The following is a 15,113-nucleotide window of genomic DNA, read 5'->3' on the forward strand; positions in this document are numbered from 1 at the left end:
TGTGAATGGCCTTGAGATTACTGTAACTTACACTGCAGGTGTAGGGGAGAGAGGAGGATGGATGCTAAAAATGTAATCAACGCCTGAGCTTGTTCCCAGTCTCAATCTATTAGCGGGAGTGCGGGCCTGGTAATTATTTTCTTCTACTAAATCCGCTTTACCAGGGCTGAGGGTACAAGTGCAACTGTATTTATATTCTGTTTGTGGCATTGAGGATCTGATTATTCTTTGTGTTATTGTTGTTGACCCTGCACTGAACACACTGTTAGTATTTACTTAATGGGTCCTACAGGTCATCATGTAGTTCATGACTCTGGGAACCACTTGATTCTCCATTAGGCAGTGCTCTGTTGCTATTACACCCAAAACCGCACTCAGGTAGGAGGCAATTTTCTGTTTTGGCTGCAATTTGTGAGAAACCACATATTGTGTTATGAGTGTGAAAAATGTAAAGCAGGAAATAATAAATTGCATTGACTGCGGTTATGGTATTGTACATTTTTTGCAGGAAATTGCTTGCAAAATGTCCAGGGAGAATGAAGCTAATGGAGGCTGTCGGATGAGACTCAATATTTTTTACTCTCCAGTTCTCTTTAAAAGCGTAGTGAAATGAGAGGAAATCTTTTTTTCATTTGCACTAAACATGTTGCAAGTGTTTCCATTTTTTATTTTAGTTAAATTTATCAAATGTGTTGACTGATACCAACATAAAATGACACAGATGCATGTGCATGTACATTATTAAGACTTGGGTCTCATTTTTGGAGCTCTGGCAATTGATTCTGTTGATTAAGATAATAATGTACTCACTGTCACAAGTGCGCACATAGCTACTGTAAGCACAATAGGTCGAAGTTGACAGGAAATCAGTGCTTTAATGGCACACTTGCACACAATGGACAGCTTGACTAGTTTGTTTTTTTTCTTACAAATTAATCTGGCTGACTTGGCAGTTTGTTTAAGCCTTTATCTTTTATTTCCTGTCTGACTTTTTGGCAATGCCATGATCAGTAGCACATTAGTCAACATATACACACATCTAGGGCTGCACCTGATCAGGATTTTGGCTGTTTAATACTAACATTCAACTATCCGTTCCCTCTTTTTTTGCAAGCTCTGTGTGGATAACACTGTCTCCTTATGGGACAGTGTACTCTGGTTCCAATACTCTCCCAAGCTGCCACCCACTCTTTGCAGAAGTTGTTTCCAAGTGATGGGAAATTAGGCAGAGGGACTTGGGGTGCACGAGCTAGCCTTAATCATTCAGCTTCTCTCATTACTTGTCTCATTTGTCATCTGAAACAGAGAGAAAGCGCATGCCACTCTACAAAGGAATACAAATTTACCTATTGTAAGTAGTGTATGTCAATGTTGATCCCCAAGTCTAATAGAGACAAAGAACCACCTGCAGCGAGCAGACTGAAATAGCAACAGAAAACAAAGTAGTAAAGCATGATGCTGATGTTTCAGTCCTAATGATTCCGTTGTTGGCTGCTTGCTGCTTGGAAACCAGCTCTCTCAGCTTTTTCTATCCAAGCCTCTGTCGCCTCTCTTTAGAGGCCACTGTCACTTTGAACAATATGTAACACCCAATACGAAGCCTTTTCATGCACTCCAAAATAACCAAAACAATAAGCTGAAACCAGTAAAAACTGGTTAAAATGTCTGAATTGTGGTTATAATAATCACTGAAATTTGTAAAAACAAACAGCTACAGCTCAGTTAACTGTAAACCAAACCCAATACAACCTCCATGCAGTGCACTTTATACTAATTAGGTGACTAATTAGAGCTGATTAGGAACAAAAAAGCAGTCTTACCTAAATTTCAGGCAACATTAATAACAACAGCTTTACCTTTTGGGTAAATTGTGTACCATATGAATTGAAACCACTTGCATCCTGATTAGTAATGCTCAAAGAAATAAACACAATGGTGTAAAAACTATTGATGCTTTAGACAGTGTCATTTTATGTTAAATGGGGTATCAGCAGGCTTTTATTTTTACAACTCTAATTATTAAACGAACAGCAGTAGCAGTGTCAAGAGGGGGAATTCATCCAAAAAAGGAAACAGGGCAGTCACTGGAGCCCGTGCAGCTAAACTCTGCGTGTCTCTGTAAGTTATACTTCTCCTCAGACTGACGGGATTCTCTGGGAGAGTGAGTAAGTAAAAGTGAAAGAGAGTTGAAACCAGAGAGAGAGAGAGGAAGAGATATTGGGCTGACGTGTATAGTGCTGATGTGCAGTTTGAGACGGCAGTTTGTGACGATAGGCTTGCAGACAGACAGGCAGGCGGGAAGTGAATGCTACTGTACTATTTCTCCTTCACTGCTTTGCCAATAGCTTTGGTGTTGCAATGGGTTTCTCTTTTAGTCAGTGCCAAGCTGCACAGACTCTGATAAGGCTTCCTGAGCACACACTGATCCACTCTACTGAATGTATGGTGAGGCAAACTGGCAGACAGCTTCGCCCATACTCAGGAAATCTAGAGGCGTCATTTTAAATCAGTGGGAGTTATGTATTAGCTGAGAAACATGGACGTCACTTTAAACCATGAATCATCACTTTTTAACACTTTTGACACGGGATTATTGCTCACGCTATCAATAACCACTTCCCAAGAACAGTCCCTTATGCGATATCAATTTAGGAAGCAAGTATGTTTGTTTAGCCCATCGCTGTGGCCATGATATATCATTCATGATCAGCAGTGACAGCTAACAGCTGATCCCATCAGCTGACTCCTCCAATCCCCAACCGTATTCAAACAGCCAGCGAGGTCTTAATAACTTGACAGCTCATACTCTTACTCCGCTGATCATTTATGCTGCTGCTGCTGCTGTTGACCCAGGTTGCTCTACATTCCCTCCCCCTCCCAGCCTACCCCTGCTGTTCTTTGTAGATGGATGCTGTGCAAGCTGTTTCTGAATAATGGCTGGTTGGTTTTGTGCCGTGGTTTCATATTTATGGAAATATATGTCTGTGGGGTTTTTACTGCACTTCCCACAGAATATCTCACATGTTAGTTGGATTCATCTGGGCGTCTTCTCTCTCAAATAATACCCTAATTTGCTGTGATAAATGCTACTACGTACATTGAAGCATAAATGTGAATTTTGCAATGCAACTAATGATTCATTTTGAGATGGTTATAGTTGGCATATTTCCTGCAATTAGCTCTTTATTTAGTATCTTTTATTGTTACTGGTGGTGTCTGCCTTTCCTGTGTAGGATTCAAATTGCAGTGTTACTGTGTGTAATTTTATCCCAATGATAAAAGCCTTCTTGTTCACTGATAGCTCTTTTTTTTTATCCCTTTTCTACAAAAATTATCACATTTATACAGGTTTTTAAATGTGAGGAAAACCCAAAACCAATCGACTGGAGCTGTGTACATGGCTTAGCAGTAAACAAGTTTGCCTATCTGGGTTTTCTGTTGTTTTTCAAGTTATTCGTGTTCAAACAGATCACTGAATGGAGTACATGATTCCTCACCTGGCAGGCGTCCCATGTACAGAGGCTATGTCCTCCCCGCAGTAGCCGCAGGTTTGACTTCCATGTGCGGCCCTTTGCTGCATGTCAACCCCTCTCTCCCCCTTTCACACTTGTGCTGTCCTACAAACAATTTTATTTTAAACAGAGAGAAAAAAATGGGTTAGTTAACAAAAGAAAGCAGCATGGGGGCCAGTGAAAATGTTACAGCAGTTACTTTTTATGTCTCCGTGCTTGTGATAGCCATGGCATGAGGCATTGTGTTTTTGGCTTGTCCGTCCGTCTGTCCTATTCCTGTGTATGGGACATCTCATGAACGCCTTGAGGTAATTTCTTCAGATTTGGTACAAGCATCCTCTTGGACTCAACAATGAGCTGATTAGATTTTAGTGGTCAAAAGTCAAGGTCACTGTGATCTTGTCTGTCTCATCTGTTTGATTATGATATCTTAAGAACAACATGAGGGAATTTTGTTCAAATTTGGTACAAACGTTCACTTGGACTCAATGATGAATTGATTGGATTTTGGTGGTCATAGGTCAAATGTCAAAGTCAATGTGGGTGTCATACTTCCATCACTGCTGATAAGAGCTTGAGCCAACTACTACTACAGAGTCATTAAACCAAGGAGGTAATGCTGATTGTAACCTTTCTCATTAAAAGCAGGAAGGGGCTTTAGAGTTATATCAAAGCTTGGTAAATTTACTGCTGCTCCTCTACATTAAATGCTGCATTCAACCAGTGAACCATGAGGTGGCATTTATTAGGCAGGCACAGGCACAGGATTGATCACTAAAAATCAAGCATTAACCAGCATATTTTTGGCATTTTTGCTTTACAAGTCACTTGAGTAGTCAATCAATCATCAAAGTTATTGCCAAAATGTTGTCAATAAACTAATTGTTTCTGCATTAGCTGAATTCACCCATGTCCTGCCAATACTGGAGTGTAATACAATTTAATTTATCATTAACCTTTAGTATTTTCAGTGTCTGTCTTATACCTCATACTAAATAAACATGCTATACATTTCCAAAGTTAAGTAAACTGCAAATACAGTATGATGAGTACTGAAATGGAGAAAGTTAAAGGTTTAAGTGTTTTCAGTTCCAGGAGAAATGCCGGAAAGAGTATGAAGCTCACAGTAAGCGGATTTAAACAGCTGCCAACAGCGATTATGCAATACGAGGCTCTCCTGTGACTTGTGTCACCCTCCCAAGATTGGCTCAGCTCTCTTAGACCTTGCTGCCCTCAGGAGCAAAGAGTGTCCATCATATTCATAATTATCTGGAAGGGAGGTCCATCACCAGCGCATATTAGCAGCACACAGACGACATGGCAGTAAATAATCCCATCATTTCAGCCAGAGGAGGTCAGGCAGACATAAATTTAACACAAAACACTTTTACATCCTGGAGGGCATTGTAGGGAGGTTTCATCATCTGAAGGATTGATGCCTTGGTTTTCCCTCCCTCCTTCTTTTAGCTGCAGCCAAGAACTCATCCAATAAGTACAGCTTTTGTGATTCATACACATCTCAAATGTAGTGGATGTATGACTGCTTTGTACCGCTTGAATACCTCCACTGGAATTCGGAGGAAATTGCTCTGGTGAGCAGCAGTTTGTAGCAGACCAGCAACAAATTAGTTTTGATGTCTTATTGGCACTGGGTGATACTTGGCTATTAAGAAATGCTTTTTTTTTTTTTCAAGTCAGACCCAGATGATTTCCATTGAGGAAATATGTTTTACACTGCGTCCAATTTTTATGCATTGAGATAAACAACATGAACTTTCTTTGCTCCTAAAGGTTTAATCATTGACTGTATAAAAAAATGACCGTAGCTAACAGGACGTTTGTGGACTCTCATTCTAAAGCCTTGAGTTTGCCATTTTGGATCTTTGCCATTTTTAACTCATGGTGCCAGAAATGAACATAGTTGGATGAGAGGCTGGAGCTGTGAAGGAGCTAAGAGTGGATCTGACTCAGAGTGTGGCTATGCCTCACAGACAGCCCATGCAGCCCACCCTTTATGCCATCTTTAAGCCTTAAAAAAAAAAAGAAAGAAAGAAAAATGAATGGTGAGTTTTTAATAAATAATCCACAGGACAGTTTTCGTGACTGTTAAAATAAGCTATAGAAACAAAAAAAAATTATGTAACAGGTTGTCAACATGTTTATTTCTGCTGTAAAGTTGGCCTTTTTAACATGGGGGTCGGTCTATGGCAATTGACTTGCTCATGGAGCCAGCCTCAAGTGGCCATTGGAGGAACTGCTGTTTTTGGCAGTCTCGTGTTGGCTTTAGTTTCAGTGGTTGCTGCTTGGTTTCAAAGGATTGATTGGACAATAATGAAAATGTGTCTGGAGTATGGAATATGGAGGAAATGTAAAAATGGATGTGCTCTTTAAAGAAACTACAATATACAATCAAAAGTCACATTAGCATACTTGGGTACATATGTCCCCACCCCAATTTATGTCTCATTTTGTTTTGTTTTTCACCTTTAAGAGATGTCACCCCTTTAAATGTCCATGACTTTTTGTCCTCGCATACAATTCATTCCTTTTAGCATGACAGGGACTTTCTTCTGTGATTCCTCCTCCCTCTGTTTGTTTTCCCCTGCCTGACATTTATAAAGTGTGAGCTCTGAGGATGCTCTGAGCGGTAGAGAGGAGCTCTGTCTCCGGGACATTGGGCGTCCATGGTGCGAGCAGCTTCGGATCACTCACTTAAGCAGCTAACATTTCAAATGGGCAATAAAGAGAGTCCTGGTCCCTTTAGAACAATAAAGCAGTGTTAGAGTCAGGGGTGGATGCACTGTAATACAGACAGATATTTCTCTGCCACTGCTGCAGCTGCTGCGCTCAGCACAATAAGAGAGACTGAATCAAAGGACATTCACTCCTGTAAAGAAAGAGAGCGTGATTCACTGTAGCATCCAGGTATAACATTCACTTTTACACCGTGGCCAGCAAATAGAAGGTGCGCCTGGAGAGGAAAAGATGTCAACGGGGCATTTAAGTAATTTATGACCTTAATCAACCTCTGTCAGTGCAGCAACATTAGCGGAACTGTCTCCTCTTTTACATGTGAAACTTTAAATATCTTTCAATGAAATCTTTCCCTGTGATGAGATACTTGTGGGGGCAGAGTAAGTCCGAGCAAAGAGAGGATTGTTCTCCCAATATGACAAGATGTAAATCAGTGTGGGGGTGTTAATTTGTTTCTGTCCTTCCAAAGCAGGGACAGGGATGACAGCTAGGTGATGATCCCTCATGTCTGATCCATCTCACGCCTCATTCCCCCCGCAGGAATAACATTGAAAAGGGATTTAGCCAAGACCTTGACTTGACTGCCTGCTTGTAGAGAAAAGTGCATATTGTCTGTTGTGTGGGTGTGTGAGTCTTTACATTATAATAAGTAAAACAGTAGCCACACAAGTTGAGACTTGTGTGCCATTGTGTATTTCTTTACTTGTGTATTCATGTGCAACCGTAAGTACATGTCAAAGATCATGCAATCCTCCCAAAATTAAACGGAAGATAACTGAGATTTATTGGATTAATGACTTCCTTTTGTAACTTGCTGTTTTCAATGTTGAATGACCCCTACCACCAACAGAACATCCCAGCACTTTGATAGATGTATTTGATTACCAAATCTGAGTGCTACAAATGAAAGGCCTTCCTAACCTAAACTAAAGGAGCTCCAGTCTCATAATTTCATATTTGCTGTCACTTGCTCCTGTATGCAATTCATCAAAGCGAGAAAGGCCCAAAAATTGTTATTCAAATAGCCTTGAAATTGTCTTTTGAGTCATTATGAAGCTATGGACAACTGTTGTAAAATAGGACAGCAAATGTGTATTAATCCATAGCCCAAAACAGTCCCCAACAAAGTTGTTATTTAGTCCTGTTTAGGCCCACTCTTAAAAACAAAAACACCCACATAGGCCGTCTGTGCAAGCAGCTTATTGCGACCCATAGAGGTGGTTCCCTCTAGTGGCTGTAGTACTTATTACAGGAGTAGAGGAGAAAGTGACATAACGTAACAAAAAGCGTAATAGTCCATGTAATTTACAAATATCAAAGGAATCCCAATAGGGTGGATGGGTCAAACAAAACCAGGACTTTCTCCCAACAGACCGTTTTTGACGTTCCCACACATTGAACACATATATATATATATACATAAAAACATAGCTCAGTATGCTAGAATGTGTACTTGACTAGGCTAGTGACATTGTACGAATCACGTTGCAATAGTGATCAAATTATTTTTTATTGCTAAAACATTATATTTTTTCCTAAGCCTAACCACATAGTTTTGGAGCCGAACTGAAACAATTTTATGATGTTAAGGACATGTTTCATTCTGTAACCGTTAGTGTTGTTTTGGGGTTGGTCATGTCAGTCATTTTTTAAGTAGGTCATTAAGAATGCCTGTTTCAGTGGTGTTTCTCTAGAAATTACAATTAAACTAGAAAATTTGTGACCCAGATTTAACACATATTAAAACAGTTCTGGCAGTTTTATTTTGCTTTATGTTGGGATTTTCCACAATTTGTTACCAATTTGAAGGTCTGACACTATGTTAACCAACCACTATCCCATTCTTTGACTCAAGAGGGCCATCTCATTTTTGTTTTACTTTTTAGACTTTAGACAGTATGCCAGTTTTCATACATAGAGAGCAGTATCAGCAATAAAAACTAGTCTTTTTTTTTCTTCACCAAAACCGTGCTCGCTGTCCCAGTGTCAGGTCAAGCACTTTACATAAATGGAACACATGCCGTCTTAGAGGTTACTGAGGACTTAATCATGGGTCAGCCTGAACTTTTCCCTGAGATGAGAAGGCATTTTGCACACCAGGAAACCCTTTGTTTGTTCTTGCTTGTCTACATATGCATAAGCATGAACATATGTACATCTTTAATATGCACTTCAACATAGAGTACCACAGCAGGAGACATTGTCTTTCTGCCGTAGCGTAGTTAAACCCTTGTTGACTTCACTGCAGTGACAGTTGTGCTAACAACTGTAGATACGCTTTGGCAGCACTCCCCACTGCGACGAGTCTAGAACCAAAAGGAGATGCTGGGACTAAACTTATGGAGTCTTTCTTTTAGGTCCATCCTGTCCCCTCATTTTGCATTCCTAAGCTTTGATAGCTCTTGAGTTGTCAGAGGAGATTAGGCAATGAGATCCATTTCTCTGTCCTCTCAGAGGGGGGTCTCCTGCTCTGCAGTGATCGGGCAGGGACGTCACCTAATGATTTATTCATACGAGAGAGTTTGTTCATTTTTTTGTTCTCTCATCACCATGCTTCTGACTTGCACGTAGGCCTCGCTCCCTCCCTCCCTCCAGCGTCTCTCATGCTGTCATCAGGCTCAGGTGATACTAAAGCGAAGGAGAGATATGATAGAAAAGAAAAAGAAAACCAGCTTCCCGGCTCTCCATTAGTAGCAAGTCCCTTACGGCATGCCACAGACGTGTTTTGCATAATTATTGATTACAAGTGTGGAGAAAAAAATGCCAAGTGCTGCCCATGATTAATTTGTGGTCTCTCATTTCCTCTGCATATCCTCATCAGACAAAACCTCGTAGAAAATCAGGAGCTAGACAACCCAGTCTGGTTTGAAACATGAGCTCTAATCCCACAGCAAAGGAGGACAAGAAGCTCGAGAGGGTCTAAATGAGGATGTTTACCTTTTGTTTTCATGTGGATTCAAGGATTACTTGTAATTAATTGGACCCCCTGCACCGAAAAGCTGTCAGACAAATTATGCAAACAAAAAAACTAACATTTTTTTAAATGAGTTAACACTCAAGGACACACACATGCGTGCACAAATACACACATTATATATCCCTCTTGCCCTCTTTTCCTCTCCTCCCTCCATAAAACACACAAACACATTAAATCCAATTTACAGCTACAATCCAAAGGCTGCAGTTTGTATAATTAGGGTTAATCAAATGTCTTTTCTTCCATATCTTTGTGTTTGTTTTCACAGGCAATGCATGTACCATGTCAGAGTACAACAGGCTGAAGAGCATGCTGCTGGATATGCAACCTAAGGTGCTGAAAACTGGAGAGCAGAGTCAGCAGAGAGACATGGAGGAGAAGAGAGCATTGGTGGACACCATGTTCAAATACCTGGATGTGGACCAGGACGGCCGGCTGGTCAGTGATGAGCTGGAAAAGGTGGGTATCAAGCTGAGATGGCGTGATTAATAGGATAGCTGTATGAATGGACAGAAGACTGGCTAAGACCGATTGAGAAAGACATTAAAACAAGGAAGGGATATGCGTGGAATACCTCCTTCTGTAAAGGTTTTGTAAGGGGTGTTAGATTGTTGGTTCTGATTATGTGAGACTCATCATAAAATCACCAGTGTTACCAGTCACACCTGACATTTTCCAAGAAAAGATATTTGTCTATGATAATCAAAATCTGTAATGCAAACTGAACATTTCTCACTGCTGCAGCTTCACTTTGACAGCATTCAACTGTCTGTTTTTATTATAAAGCAGTCACAGGAAATTCAGTGTGTTCGTGAGATTAGCACTACTGCTTTCATCTATCAAAAATGCGTTTACAAAAACAAGACAATAATAATTTTCAGTATTTTGCTGTCAACAGATCAGTTTTCAATATTGCAGAGAGCAGTGGAATAAAAAGAAGCAGCCAAAATGAGCTGTACAAAGATGTGCAGGTGATAGGCTGAAACTTCTTATTGATGTTACCACCTCCATTTTCCTTGTTAATGTTAACAGGTTCACTATTGGCATTTGCAGGGTTTGTTTACAGCCTAGCACAAAAACCTTTTTGTGTCTGTAGCCAATTTCAACATTCATTTCAACATTTTTTTTTTTTAAGAACTCAGCTGTTTGCATTTTATCAAAGCCCAAATGTTTGCATATTTAAGGGGGGGGGGGCTGCTTTAGTGACAAGCTGTCTGCAAGTCGTTGTTACCGGTCACTGCAGTCTGTGAGTCAGATCCACCCCTCGCTCCTTCACAGCGCTAGCCTGTCGTTCAAATATGGTCACTTATGGCTCCAAAAAAACAAGATAGTGATGACCCAAATACCAAACAAAAGGCTTCGAAATGGCAGCTATGGTAGCTACGAAATGGCTATGGTAGCTATGTCCAATATTTATACAGTTAGTCCCAACAATGGTGATGCCTAGGACAAATAACATAATCGGTGTGTGCCTCAACATTGCATCACTTCTGTGGTTAACCGAGCGAAAGTGTAAGATACCATGTGTGGCATCATCAAAAACACGAGTTTCAAACCTCATCCAAGACATTTGCAGTTTAGGGATAAGGATGTTATGTGAACTTATTCAAAAACAGGAATCTTTCTCATCCGTTGAAATTGTCTACACTAAAATGTGACCCTATCCCTGCTCATGTGAGATGGCAGTTGATCAGATTATTTCTTCTTTGTGTGTCTTCCCTCAAGTAATTACTGAATGTTAAAGACCATGTGACCAAACTATAAAGTAGAATGAATGACTGGAACATTTAATCATTTTGTTTAACAATGATAAATGTTTACTGCAGTTATCTTCCCACCAGGGTCTGATGGGAAACAGTGGGGGGACTGTACAAAGGATTGGCATTGACATTTGCAGGGTGAGGAAATTAAATTATTGTGGGCATCATCTGGTATCAGGAAGTGGGCATCAGAGACGGGTGTTAATTAGGATCCTCCCAACCAATGCTGTGATCTCAGTGACTTTTGCCAGAATGCAGTGAACCATGTTAGAGTCACTGCTGACTACAGACTGCAACCAGATGAGTAAATTGTCAAATGCTTCACAGTCTTAATATTTAAATGTGCTGTAGTTTCTCGTTATGCAGAAAATGAAACCGTCGCTGTATAATGCCACAGACGAACAAGCTATTATTGTAATATAATAACATGGAGATTAATAAGTGCAACTAAATTTAGTCAGAAAAATGCCACAGTAATTAATCTTTTGTCATCTTTCTATGGCTCTGAATGACAACATGCTTTGTCCCTTTTTAAAATTAAAAAGATTGAGTGATTTTTGGCCTAGTTTTAGCATGCAGAAATAAATAATTAAACCCGCCTCTAGTAGAGCTGCACTAAAAGATCCAACAAAAGATTTTGATCATCAAGCTAGCAATTACTAATGCTGACATGTTGCCAGGAAATCCTTAGATAAGACATTCTTATCCTGTAGGAATTCATAAATGCATTTTCCCAGAGATAATGCTTTTAAAGACCAAAGGAAGTCAAAGATGAATTCCAGTCATCAGCTCAAACTGTCTCCATTTTGGGATCCAACTATGATCCCAGATGGTCTTCGGGGGTAAAACTCTGTACTTTGGGTTTGAAATATTTTAACTCAAATGCCCAAGGAGGCATCAGTCTGTGTCTGTGAACACATGGCTGCAGTTTGCTGTCGGCAGCAAGAGAAGAACAAGTTTGTCACATCCCTTAATCTGCCATGTCACATGTGCAGCTCCATATAGAATCAATTGGAAGAGATGAACAAGCAAGGGGGCTATATTTATAGGATTTTAAATCATAGCCAAAGGAATTAAACATACTTACTTACAGCGCCTCGTTATAGTCTTTTTAGCTTGTTGGCTTAAAAACAGCCTCCATGTGAAAAACCCCAGAAAATGATCAAACTGTGTTTCTTGAAATCAAAGAATCTTAATAGATAAAAAAAAAGTGTTGTGGAGTTGGATGAGTGTCATTCAAGGTTGCATCCCATTTCTCAGGTTAGTTACTTCCATTTAAATGTGCATTTAACAACACCTGCTTTGTTTGATGTCTGTAGGCTCCTTATTGCCTCAACTGCTGACTCAAAATTGTTCTCTTCCTGAGATTTTCACTCAGTAGAAAAAATTATATCATATATTGAGGAAAAAGTTAAGAGGCAAACAATCACCGATTCAGTAAATTGACTTGGTAAATAGACCTGAAACTGAATCGTTTTGACTGTCTGACAGAAATTCCCAATTGAAATTGAAAGATTAAAACACAAAATGTCAAAGTCAAACTAAGTACAGTTTTAAGTTTCTCCTCGGTCAACACGTGCTGCCTAAATATATGCATCCATCAGACCTCAACTAACTGGACCGTACCATATTACAAGAACGGCTGTGTTCTTGGGTAAAGATAGTGGGTCTATTATATATCGATATTTATAAATTAAAGTGAATGCAAACAGCTCCCTCCCTGAGAGTTTTGTAGTATGTGTTAGGATGGGAGAAAAAAAAATTTAGTCACATTATATAATTAGAGTCATCTAGCGGGGAGGATTGCAGATTTCAACCAGTTGAAACTTCTCCTATGTGCCAAGTATGAACTCTGTCTCCACTTTGAATTCATATGGTGATAATTGTTCAGGAGGTTTTTACCAGCAGCTGAATTACCTGCAGAGGTGTCCTCCTCTCCAAAACATATGGACCTGGTGATTTAAACCGGTAAAAACACTGAATTAAGCAGTTTCACGTTACAAATCAGCGTTTTCCAATGCTTTTTGGCTCTTAGTGGATGGGCTGCTAACGGTGGTGGCCAGCACAAAAGCAAAAACCCAAATGGCAGTGTTACTAAACCAGTGTATGGTTTGTCCATTCTGGGCTACTGTAGAAACATGACATTGCAACATGGCAATTCCCATTAGACCTGCTCCCCATGTGAACACAAATGGCTCCTTCTAACTTAATGAAGACATGACAATTCTTATTTCAATGTGATTATACACTTAAGAAAACATACTTATTATATATTGCATGTCTTCAAATATGACTCTTAAATCCTACACACTGGACATCCTGTTTACATTACCTGTTTCAGAACTTAAATGCAGAATTCAGCTTTCCAGCCCAAGCAGTCTTTTGAAAAAGATAGATCTGCATTGAGCATTTGGCATTTTTATTAGTTGCTGTTATGTTTTTGTTCAAAAGCAGCAGCTTTAACATATTATAGTGCAGCTGGAATTATCGTACAGAAGCTGAGCTTTCTGTTTATCTGCCTAAAACTGCTTAACATCACCTTTTCAAAGATAGTTCCCCTGAGGAAGACGTGCCACAAAAGTGGGAGAGGGGGCTCGTAAATGACAAACATCGGAAGAGTGATTGGTGCGTTTTCCCAGAGGAACATCTTTGAATTAGCTGAGGTGCAGTGTGCACAAGCGTACACAGTAAGGGTAGATATTCCTAAGATGGAAAGCAATCAGAAACAACACTAACATGACAGATTACATATTTAACCCACCATTTTCAAACACAATTAAATTACTTTCTAAATGAGTTAGTTTCTGCGATTTAGGTGTTTATGTAAACGAGGCGTTTTCCATCTGATGCAAATCTTATTCTAATTATTGTGGGATTGAAAACCTCTTTCTGAACGCTGCTTATATTGCTAACTGTATTCAGACTGGCAATTTATGTCAAATCCCGGTTGATTCTGCTTGAAACCCAAATGATCACTTCTTGTAGCACTCCCAACAGCAGCATTTTAAAGCTGTAATCACTATTTTGTTTATTTATTTATTTTTTTAAAAATAAAAGACAGCATAAAAATTCAAATTTAGATAATATACAATGACTCAAATATGTAAAATACAGAACGTAGGTAAATGTTTTAATTAGAGGGGTGATTCTGTGATTCTACAATTCAGTACTTTAAGAGACGGGCTGAGAGCAGCTGTTCATGTTAACAAGAAAATGCCCAGGCTACCCTATTAGAAGAATACTGAAATGTTAAATGTGTGTGATACCTCCCCTTTAAAAATGTCAGATTTACATTTTTACCGAATGTGCATAATGTGCCTCTATATCTCAGCAGATGTCTTAAAACAAAAATGATGACAGCGAGTGAGAAACGAGAAGTAAAGGCTATGACAATGTTTGAGAGTTGTGTGGAGGTGTATGAAAGTTGCATCTTTCACCTGGCTTTTTTTTACAAGCTCTCCTTACAGCTTTTGTTCAGGTATATGATTGACCACATCATGTGTGTTCATGTGTGTTAGATCTCTATGAAGGAGCACCTCGAGGACAGCCTGCTGGAGTGCACAATGCAAGATCTGCTGCGTTATGACGACTACAACAACGACGGACACCTCAGCCTGCATGAGTTCTACACAGCTTTCCGTGAGTCTTTACTCGGGCTTTGATTTGTTTTTTTTACTAGTCTTACCTTATTTTCTTCCTCATCCTTATTTTCTTCCTTTTCTCTGCACTAGCAAAACAAAACAAAATCAAAATGGTTGTCCCATAGACTGTGTTATCCTCTGAAATAATCTATCATGTAGGGCTGCACAGTTGAAATATTGTCAGAATCCAAGTATGGGCAAGTGCAATATCCAAAATGCAGGAGCTGCATTTTTTTGGATGAAGGTAAAATGTGTTTCAATATACACAAATGAAGCATTGTGGTGTGACAAACATGCCCGGGCTGACAAATTATATTCAAAATTTAAGGGAACATGCCCATGTGGTACAGACCCCAGAAAAATTCAATTTATTCTAGCCTTTTTTTAATTTAATGCAGCTTTGCTATCATACTTGAAGCATATTTTGTCTGACTGCTTTTAAAATGTAAAGCATTACATTTCTTTGTAA

General features: G+C 39.5%; 1 protein-coding gene across 3 annotated transcripts in view; it reads left to right on the forward strand.

Annotated features, from left to right (window-relative positions):
• Positions 1-15,113, forward strand: part of fstl4 (follistatin-like 4) — a 318,501-nt gene that overhangs the window by 230,042 nt on the left and 73,346 nt on the right. For all 3 annotated transcript variants that reach the window (XM_088088626.1, XM_042499286.2, XM_088088627.1), the window contains 2 exons: positions 9,512-9,702; positions 14,522-14,642. In XM_088088626.1, coding sequence (XP_087944752.1) covers positions 9,512-9,702; positions 14,522-14,642 — 312 coding nt within the window. The remainder of the gene's footprint in view (positions 1-9,511; positions 9,703-14,521; positions 14,643-15,113) is intronic.

The sequence above is a fragment of the Plectropomus leopardus genome, chromosome 15 (genome assembly GCF_026936395.1).
Source record: "Plectropomus leopardus strain MGB_pleo_1.0 chromosome 15, ASM2693639v1, whole genome shotgun sequence".
Taxonomy (NCBI): Eukaryota; Metazoa; Chordata; class Actinopteri; order Perciformes; family Serranidae; genus Plectropomus; species Plectropomus leopardus.